General features: G+C 48.8%; 1 protein-coding gene across 1 annotated transcript; it reads left to right on the forward strand.

The window, feature by feature from the left end:
- The first annotated feature begins 241 nt into the window (after positions 1-241).
- On the forward strand, positions 242-8,327 carry LOC101046886 (tubulin alpha-1C chain). The gene is made up of 4 exons (XM_010349774.3): positions 242-353; positions 4,636-4,858; positions 4,984-5,132; positions 7,243-8,327. Exons 1-4 carry the CDS (start codon positions 351-353, stop codon positions 8,215-8,217), a joined length of 1,350 nt encoding a protein of 449 aa, XP_010348076.2. The 5' UTR covers positions 242-350; the 3' UTR covers positions 8,218-8,327.
- Positions 8,328-9,963: the final 1,636 nt, after the last annotated feature.

Raw genomic sequence — 9,963 nt, forward strand, 5'->3', positions numbered from 1 at the left:
ATTGCACTCCAGCCCGGGTAACAAGAGTGAAACTCTGTCTCAAAAAAAAAAAAAAAAAAAAAAAAAGTTTGGTTTGAACTTTTGAATCCGCCAATCAGCACCGCGTGCCCACCCTCCGCGGGTGCGGCCAGGCACCGGCCACGGCTCGGAGGCTGGGCAGCGGCGGCTGGGGGCGGGGTCCGGGGTCCGCCCTCCCGACACGTAGCCGGAGGTCGGGTATATAGGGCCCCTTCGGGCCGGCCACTCTTTCACTACTTCTCCCCCGGACTCCTTGATAGTCTGTTAGTGGGAGATCCTTGTCGCCCTTCATTCGCCTCCTTCAGAGCCGCAAACTCCTTTAAGTTCCAGTCATGGTGAGTGCGGTCCCTCGCGGGTGGGGAAGAGTGCGCGTTCCAGGGGGCGGCGGGTCCCGGAATTACTGTCTGCACCTCAGGCCGCGCCCAGGACGGCTCCCGACGGCCCGGGCCCCTCCGGTTAACCTGGCTTTTGCTGGGTGCTTAGAAGGTCGAGTTCACCTGGCAGACACCAGTTCGGGCCCGGAGACCTGGCCCGGGCGCGGCCCTCGGTGGAAATGGAAAGCCTTCTTGATCCTAGTGAGGGTTTCCCCCGAAGGGCTCGCGACTGTCCTCGGGAGGAAGGTCAGGGAGCCTGTCTGCTCACGGCCTGCAAAAACTTAGACTAAAAATCCCTCCCCACGTTTTCTCGAGTGACCTCACCTTCCCACTGCGTCTCTCCCGCACCGACGGTGCAGCACTTCCTGGCGACCCCTCCCCGGCGCCCAGTGACTCGCTGCTGAGTCACCTGTGGCCCGGCCCTGGGGAGAGCTTCCAGCTGCGCCAGTCCACCTGACGATGGAGGCGGGCCCCTCCTTGGAAGGGAATAATTAACTTTCACATTGCCTAATCTTGCATTTCTGGTGTTAATCTAGTGGTAGGTTTACAACTGAAGCGTTCTACTTAAGCCAGGTTTTAAAACACGTCTACGAAAGGATTTTTATCTTATAAAACCAGAGTTGGCCGGGCGCGGTGGCTCACGCCTGTAATCCCAACACTCTGGGAGGCCGAAGCGGGCGGATCACCTGAGGCCAGGAGTTTGAGACCAGCCTGGCAACAGTGAAACACCGTCTGTACTTTAAAAAAAAAAAAAAAAAAAAAAGGGCGTGGTGTCGCGCCTGTAATCCCAGCCACTTTCGAGGCTGAGGCAGGAGAATCGCTTGAACCCAGGAGGCGGAGGTTTCGCTGAGCCAAGATCGAGACACTGCACTCGAGCCTGGGCGACAGACCAAAACTCCGTCTCAAACCAACCAACCAACCAACCAGAGTAATCTGTACTCAGCATGTGTTGTTAGTTCAGTTTTAAAGAAACGTGAAATTATACATAACGAGTGTTTTCTATAAAGCTTCCAGAAGTCTTGAAAACAACTATCTTGGGCCGGGCACGTTGGCGCATGTTTGTAATCCCAGCACTTTGGGAGGCAGAGGCGGGAGGAACGCTTGAGATCAGGAGGTCGAGACCACCCTGGGCAACATGCTGAAACTCAGTGTATACAAAAATTAGCTGGGCACCTATAGTCGCAGCTACTCGGGAGGCAGGGGTTGGGAGGATCTTCTGAGCCCAGGAGGTGGAAGCTGCAGTGAGCCAAGGTCGCACCACTACACTCCAGTGAGACCCTATCTCAAAAATACATACATGTGTTTACATGTAAGTCATATGTAAATACATGTATATGTGTCACTCTAACAACTTCCTTTCACCAAGCAGTACCAAAAATATATTAATAAAATTGTGATTCACAAAGTAGTGGGACCCTTTAAAAAGCAGGAGAGGCCGGGCGTGGTGGCTCATGCCTGTAATCCAAGCACTTTGGAGGCCAAGGCGGGCGGATCACCTGAGGTCGGAAGTTCAAGACCCGCCTGACCAACATGGTGAAACCCCGTCTTAAATAAATAAAAAGCAGGAGAGCAGCAGCAGACTTGTTTAGGCAATCACTGGTTAATTTTCTTGCTTTTAACGAGAGGTAGGAGCTGCTTATCCAGTGAACACTAGATCAGTTGACTCCACCTGTGCCTCAGTTTATCTCCCACGTGGCCAGGGGAGCATGGAGGGTAAGGCAGTGGCCACTGACATTGCCTGCTAAGCTTCAAGAACGCAATTTAGACTGAGCAATGAAAGAAAACTGAGCCCAAAATAGAAGCATTTAAACAGAAGCATTTTAGAATGCGTGGATCTTCTCAGATACTTTATCTCCTTGGGCCTGGGGGCTATCATGGTCAGATATCTGGTTATCTCCAGCTTTTGGGGCTTTGGGGTTTCCACAGTCCAGATAAAGGTAAACATGAAGCCTGGTGCAGTGGCTTAGGCTGGTCTTGAACTCCTAAACTCAGGTGATCCACCCACTATGTCCTCCCAAAGTGCTGGTATGACAGGTGTGGTGATGGGCACCTGTAATCCCAGCTACTTGGGAGGCTGAGACAGGAGAGTCACTTGGACCTGGGAGGTGGAGGTTGCAGTGAGCTGAGATTGTGCCACTGCACTCCAGCCTGGGTTACAGAGCAAGACTCCATCTCAAATTAAATAAATAAACATGCAATGGTAAGTAGTCATGGGCTCATTAAGACAAACTATTCCTGTTTTCCCAAAGCCTTGGAGCTGGGTGAGTAGACACAGATGATACTGAGCTTGCTGATGTGGTCAGGAGACTTCGATTGTTTCATTGAGTGTGTAGGTGGGAAGGAGGTGAAATTAGGTTGTGAAATTAGGGTTTTTATTATCTCTTGGGTTATGAGACTAGGCCCTTTGAGAATTTAGTGCTCTGCCAGTCTCTAAAGTGGCTAATCTGATTTATGATGAAATACCAAACACCCTTTTTGTTTCCCTGTTAAGTTGGTGCATACAGATTCTATGTTTATTGCCTTACTAAGCAAGTGTGGGTTTGGTAACTTCTAACCATGTTCTGCAAATAAAGGAAAATATTTCCTCATGTTCTGCTTCGGCCCCTCTGGCCCCTCTAAATTAACTTGGTCCATACCATAAAATATATATATATAAAGAGAGACAGAGTCTTGTCTCTTTTGCCCAGGCTGGAGTGCTATGGCACAATCTCTGCAACCTCCGCCTCCTGGGTTCAAGTGATTCCCATGCTTCAACTTCCCAAGTAGCTGGGACTACAGGTGCACACCACCACACCTGGGTAATTCTCATTTTTTTTTTTTTTTTTTTTTTTTGAGACGGAGTTTCGCCCTTGTTACCCAGGCTGGAGTGCACTGGCACGATCTCGGCTCACCGCAACCTCCGCCTCCTGGGCTCAGGCAATTCTCCTGCCTCAGCCTCCTGAGTAGCTGGGATTACAGGCACGTGCCACCATGCCCAGCTAATTTTTTGCACTTTTAGTAGAGACGGGGTTTCACCATGTTGACCAGGATGGTCTCGATCTCTCGACCTCGTGATCCACCCGCCTCGGCCTCCCAAAGTGCTGGGATTACAGGCTTGAGCCACCGCGCCCGGCATTCTCATATTTTTAGTAGAGACAGGGTTTTACCATGTTGGCCAGGCTGGTCTTGAACTCCTAACCTCAGGTCATCCGCCCACCTCGGCCTCCCAAAGTGCTGGGATTACAGGCATGAGCCACCATGCCCAGTCATAATTTTTTTTTGTATTATTAGTAGACACAGAGTTTCATCATGTTGGCCAGGCTGGTTTCAAACTCCTGACCTCAACTGATCTGTTCACCTTGGACTTCCAAAGTGCTGGGATTATGGGTGAGGCAGCACTCAGCCAGAAACAACTAATTTCTTAACCTATCAATAAAGTCTTGGTAACACTTCTAACCTTTAGTACTATCTTTCCTCTCCCAGAGATGTTTTGATGGTGAAGGAAAAATGTTCTTCCTAAAGATTAGATTCTTTCACATGGTTAAAAAGCTGCGTCTGACCATAGTTTTTAAAATACAGCTAACTGCTGCTTATCCAGCATTTTCTCCATGAGTCATATGGCTGTAGTTTGCTGGTTTAAGCTGGTTTTAAAGGAGAGAGGGAGAAGCTTTTGTTTCCTAAAGAATAGGATTAAAGCAGGACCAAAATGAGCTCATTAGTTACACAATAATTCAGAGAATGAATCAGAGCTGGAATGGGGAATTTTGCCTTAGTTTAAGGAATTGTATCTACTGTGGCTACAAAGCAACCGTTTGATCTTGCCTAGTAGTTCATGAACACATCTTTGGTTTTTCAAGGCATTTTTGCTGAATTAGGTCTTCAAAGATTTTTGCTTTTGAAAGTACAGTCCCTGAGCAGAAATGGCCTGCTGAAAGGTGGTTATCCTGGGTTCAAGCGATTCTCCTGCTTCAGCCTCCTGAGTAGCTGGGACTACAGGTGTGTGCCACCATGCCCTGCTAATTTTTGTTTTTATTATTTTTAGTAGAGATGGAGTTTAGCCATGTTAGCCAGGCTGGTCTCAAACTCCTGACCTCAGGTGATCTACCTGTCTCACTCAGCCTCCCAAAGTGCTGGGATTATAGGTGTGAGCTACCATGCCCAGTCAGTTATCTGTCTTAAAGGTTAATTATTCATTAGGTGTGAATCATTCCTAAATGTCTCATCTGATGTATCATATCCTGACATTTTCCTTTCTTCCTCTCAGCGTGAGTGCATCTCCATCCACGTTGGCCAGGCTGGTGTCCAGATTGGCAATGCCTGCTGGGAGCTCTACTGCCTGGAACATGGCATCCAGCCCGACGGCCAGATGCCAAGTGACAAGACCATTGGGGGAGGAGATGACTCCTTCAACACCTTCTTCAGTGAGACAGGTGCCGGCAAGCACGTGCCCCGGGCAGTGTTTGTAGACCTGGAACCCACGGTCATTGGTGAGTTGGCCTCAGCAACCCAAGTGAGATCCCAGGGTGCTGGGACAGGAGGTCTGTCCTGGGGGCTCTGCTGGTCACTCACTCACTCACCCAGTCCCTCTGTCCTTCTCTCCCTCCTTCTGCAGATGAAGTTCGAACTGGCACCTACCGCCAGCTCTTCCACCCTGAGCAGCTCATCACAGGCAAGGAAGATGCTGCCAATAACTATGCCCGAGGGCACTACACCATTGGCAAGGAGATCATTGACCTGGTGTTGGACCGAATTCGCAAGCTGGTAAATATAGTACTTTAAAATGGGGTGAGAGTTTCTTTTGCAGTTCCTGAGACCAAACTACAAAAGTCATTCTTTGCAACTAAAATGCAACTCCTTGCCAAACTAATTGGATTTCTGAACCAGATGGTCCTGGGTTTATGGGACAACTATGGTGTAGGGAGTGAGCGCTCTTTAGCCTGTTTTTCTTTAAGCTACTGAATAGGTAGGTGGCTTACTCCTACTTGTAACGAATTGATCAGTCATTTTTAAAAATCTGGGCTTGTTCCTTCATGTTAATAAAGTTTAGAGAATAAGAAAGCCAGTGTCACACTGACAAGAAACAGCCAACACTGGGAACTTCCAGTACAGCTGAAAGTGGAGTCAGGAGCTTCCTTATGAAGTGTGCTGCTTGGATCATGTTAATTAAGAGCCTGGCAATCAGATGACTCTTTTGCTCCTTAGGCATGTGGGCAGCTTGTAAGTAATTAACTGGAGGTCAAGCCTGGGCAGAGTAACTTGTCAGGAAAACCACATTTTACTAAAAACCCAGCCACAACTCGTCCATTCTAAAAAAGAATGGCCTCATCATTCATGGCTTCATACTTTCCTCAGATGTTTATGTAGTCTTCCCAGCAAAACTGGACTGATGTTTCCTAAGCTTAGAAACTAAGCTGTAGTTAAAAGCACTGACTTGGAAATCAGGACCTGCCTTTAGGGACAAATAAACCTAGTAGCTATTTAGGATTCTGGAGTGGAGTTCATTGCCTACCAAGACAATTGCATTTTTCCTTGGCCTTACTGTGTTTACAGGAGGCGTAACGGGTGTAATTGGTAGGCTAGGGTCTACCCTGTGCATTGATGTCATGTAGTTTATGGACCCCCATGCTATAAGGGAGCTGAGTAGAGAATGTTCACAAATCTGAGGCCCATCACTTGGAGAAGCATGAGTTGACTACAGAATACTTTATTTGAAAGGTCAAACTTATCCCTTCATAAAGTAGCAGTTTGCTAGCCAAAATAGCCCAGTTAGGTGGAAGAAATCGCCAACAATCTGAGGTCTTATGGAACTGTGATTGTGTCACTTGACCCAAAGCGAATAGGCTTCTTGGTGCCTAATATCATATACTGGGCACTTAAACTGTGCCAAGCGCTAACTGCTATTCTTATTTAATCAATGGGAGAACTGAGAAATGAATGTGATCATACAGTAAGGAACTCGTACAGCTGGATCCAGACCCAGCCCTGATTCCAGTACCAGCATATTAGAAATTGGCTATTCTGAGGCCGGGCGCGGTGGCTCAAGCCTGTAATCCCAGCACTTTGGGAGGTCGAGGCGGGTGGATCACGAGGTCAAGAGATCGAGACCAACCTGGTCAACATGGTGAAACCCCGTCTCTACCAAAAATACAAAAAATTAGCTGGGCATGGTGGCGCATGCCTGTAATCCCAGCTACTCAGGAGACTGAGGCAGGAGAATTGCCTGAACCCAGGAGGCGAAGATTGTGGTGAGCCGAGATCGCGCCATTGCACTCCAGCCTGGGTAACAAGAGCGAAACTCCGCCAAAAAAAAAAAAAAAAAAAAAAAAAAAAGAAATTGGCTATTCTGTTGTTCCACCTCAGAGAGCAGCTACCAGATCTTTATAAAGCATCCCCTGGACTGGGTTGGTGGTCCTGGGCCTGTACCTTGGGAGATCTCCAGCTGATAAGAAGCTGCCCTGTTCTGTGGCCACAGCATGGGAACCAGAAGCTTGAGGCCTATATGCAAGCCCAGACCTTGTGATTCTTCTGCCTGAGGAAATAGTTCATCTTCAAATAGTCTTTTTATCAGAGGCTTTCCCCTCAAGGACTTGACTGTGAATAGTTGCTCTGAATCACATAGCAGCTTTTTTTGAGACAGGGTCTGTTGTCATCCAGGCTGGAGTGCTGTGGCATGGTCATCAGTGTTGAACCCCTGGGCTTAAATGGTCCTCCCGCCTTGGACTCCCAAAGTGTTGTGATTACAGGCGTGAGCCACTGCGCCTGGCCCAGAAGAGTTTTAAAATTGCAATTGGTGTAGCCACGGATTTATAGAAGTCCTCTGCAGGTTTCACCAAATGTCTTGCAACACTAAAATGAAAACTTTATTTTGCAGGCTGACCAGTGCACTGGTCTCCAGGGCTTCTTGGTTTTCCACAGCTTTGGTGGGGGAACTGGTTCTGGGTTCACCTCCCTGCTCATGGAACGGCTCTCAGTTGATTACGGCAAGAAGTCCAAGCTGGAGTTCTCCATCTACCCGGCGCCCCAGGTTTCCACAGCTGTAGTTGAGCCCTACAACTCCATCCTCACCACCCACACCACCCTGGAGCACTCTGATTGTGCCTTCATGGTAGACAACGAGGCCATCTATGACATCTGTCGTAGAAACCTTGATATCGAACGCCCAACCTACACTAACCTTAACCGCCTTATTAGCCAGATCGTGTCCTCCATCACTGCTTCCCTGAGATTTGATGGAGCCCTGAATGTTGACCTGACAGAATTCCAGACCAACCTGGTGCCCTATCCCCGCATCCACTTTCCTCTGGCCACATATGCCCCTGTCATCTCCGCTGAGAAAGCCTACCATGAACAGCTTACTGTAGCCGAGATCACCAATGCCTGCTTTGAGCCAGCCAACCAGATGGTGAAATGTGACCCTCGCCATGGTAAATACATGGCTTGCTGCCTGTTGTACCGTGGTGATGTGGTTCCCAAAGATGTCAATGCTGCCATCGCCACCATCAAGACCAAGCGCAGCATCCAGTTTGTGGATTGGTGCCCCACTGGCTTCAAGGTTGGCATCAACTACCAGCCTCCCACCGTGGTGCCTGGTGGAGACCTGGCCAAGGTACAGAGAGCTGTGTGCATGCTGAGCAACACCACAGCCGTTGCCGAGGCCTGGGCTCGCCTGGACCACAAGTTTGACCTGATGTATGCCAAGCGTGCCTTTGTTCACTGGTACGTGGGTGAGGGGATGGAGGAAGGAGAGTTTTCAGAGGCCCGTGAGGATATGGCTGCCCTTGAGAAGGATTATGAGGAGGTGGGAGCGGATAGTGCTGAGGGAGAGGATGAGGGTGAAGAGTATTAACTTGTGTGCTGTATTTTATACTCCATTGTCTTAGAATTGTTTTATTTTTGTTCTGTGGACCTGTCCATTATGGCCCTAAATTGTCAATAAAAGTGATGTTTCCATTTTAAGTGTCCAGTTGACTTCTGTATCACAGTAAATACTTGATCCACTTAAGACCAGTTGGATGTACAGGGCTGGTAGATGAACCACCTGAGTTTAGGAGGGTCTTGCTCCGTCACCCAGGCTAGAGTGCAATGGCATGATCATAGCTCATTGCAGCCTCTAGCTCCTGGGCTCATGTGATTCTCCTGCCTCAGCCTCCTGAGTAGCTGGGGACTACAGGTGTATACCACCATGCTCAGCTATTTAAATTTCTTGTAGAGTTGGGGTCTTGCTATGCTGCCCAGGCTGGTCTTGAACTGGCTTCAAGTGATCCTCTTGCCTTGACCCCTCAAAGTTTTGATTATAGGCATGAGCCACTACCTGGCTTATTGGTTTGTCTGTTTAATTTGGGCCAGAATTGAGTGATTATAAAATAATTTTATAAGCGAGGAAATGTTCAGATTGAGCCAGTGCTTCTCTAAAATAGATGGGAATCACCTGTAGATATTAAAATACAGGTTTGGGGCTGGGCGTGGTGGCTCACGCCTGTAATCCAAGCACTTTGGAGGCCAAGGCGGGTGGATCACCTGAGGAGACCAGCCTGACCAACATGGTGAAACCCCGTCTTTATAAAGAAAAAAGAAAAAAATACAGGTTTGGGCCCCACCTGGTGGCTCATGCCTGTAATCAATCCCACCCTAGCACTTTGGGGAGCCAAGTCAGGTGGATCACTTGAGCCTAGGAGTTTAGACCAGCCTGGGAAACGTGGTGAAACCCCATCTCTACAAAAACAAGAGTTTGCGTGGTGTGATAGCACGTGCCTATGCTCCCAGCTACTTGGGAGGCTGAGGTGGGAGGATCACCTGAGCACAAGGAGGTTGAGGCTACAATGAGCCATGATTGTACCACTGCACTCCAACTTGGGTGATCCCCGTCTCACAAATTCAAAAAATGTGGCCGGGTGTGGTGGCTCACGTCTGTAATTCCAGAACTCTGGGAGGCCGAGGTGGGTGGATCACCTGAGTTCGGGAGTTCGAGACCAGCCTGACCAACATGGAGAAACCCTGTCTCTACTAAAAACACAAAATTAGCTGGGCGTGGCGGTGCATGCCTGTAATCCCAGCTACTTGGGAGGCTGAGGCAGGAGAATTGCTTGAACCTGGGAGGTGGAGGTTGCGATGAGCCAAGATTGTACCATTGCACTCCAGCCTGGGCAACAAGAGCAAAACTCTGACTCAAAAAAACACCTTAAATATAAGAACAAAATGCAGGTTCTAATTCTATAGGTCTGAGGTGAGGCCTCAGGTACTACATTTTTTTTTTCCTTTGAGATGGTCTCTGTTGCCCAGGCTGCAGTGCAGTGGCACCATCATAGCTCACCACCATCTTGACCTGGGCTCAAGCCATCCTCCCACCTCAGCCTCCCAAGTAGCTGGGACTACGGGTGTGTGCCACCATGCCTGGCTGATTCTTGTAATCTTTTTTTGGTGGAGATGTGGTTTTGCCATATTGGTTAGGCTGGTCTTGAACTCCTGGGCTCAGGCAATCCTGCCTCTGCGTTTTCAAAGTGCTGGGATTACAGGAATGAGCCACCATACCTGGCCCCTAGATACGTTTTTTAATAATCTCCCAAATGATGCTGTTGGTCTGATGTGACCACAT

Source organism: Saimiri boliviensis, chromosome 7, assembly GCF_048565385.1.
Source record: "Saimiri boliviensis isolate mSaiBol1 chromosome 7, mSaiBol1.pri, whole genome shotgun sequence".
In the NCBI taxonomy this organism is placed as follows: domain Eukaryota; kingdom Metazoa; phylum Chordata; class Mammalia; order Primates; family Cebidae; genus Saimiri; species Saimiri boliviensis.

Coding starts and splice junctions, on each gene's coding strand:
- LOC101046886 (XM_010349774.3), top strand. Junction 4,859..4,983: donor CCTGGAACCCACGGTCATTG/GTGAGTTGGCCT, acceptor CTCCTTCTGCAG/ATGAAGTTCGAACTGGCACC. Junction 5,133..7,242: donor TGGACCGAATTCGCAAGCTG/GTAAATATAGTA, acceptor TTTATTTTGCAG/GCTGACCAGTGCACTGGTCT.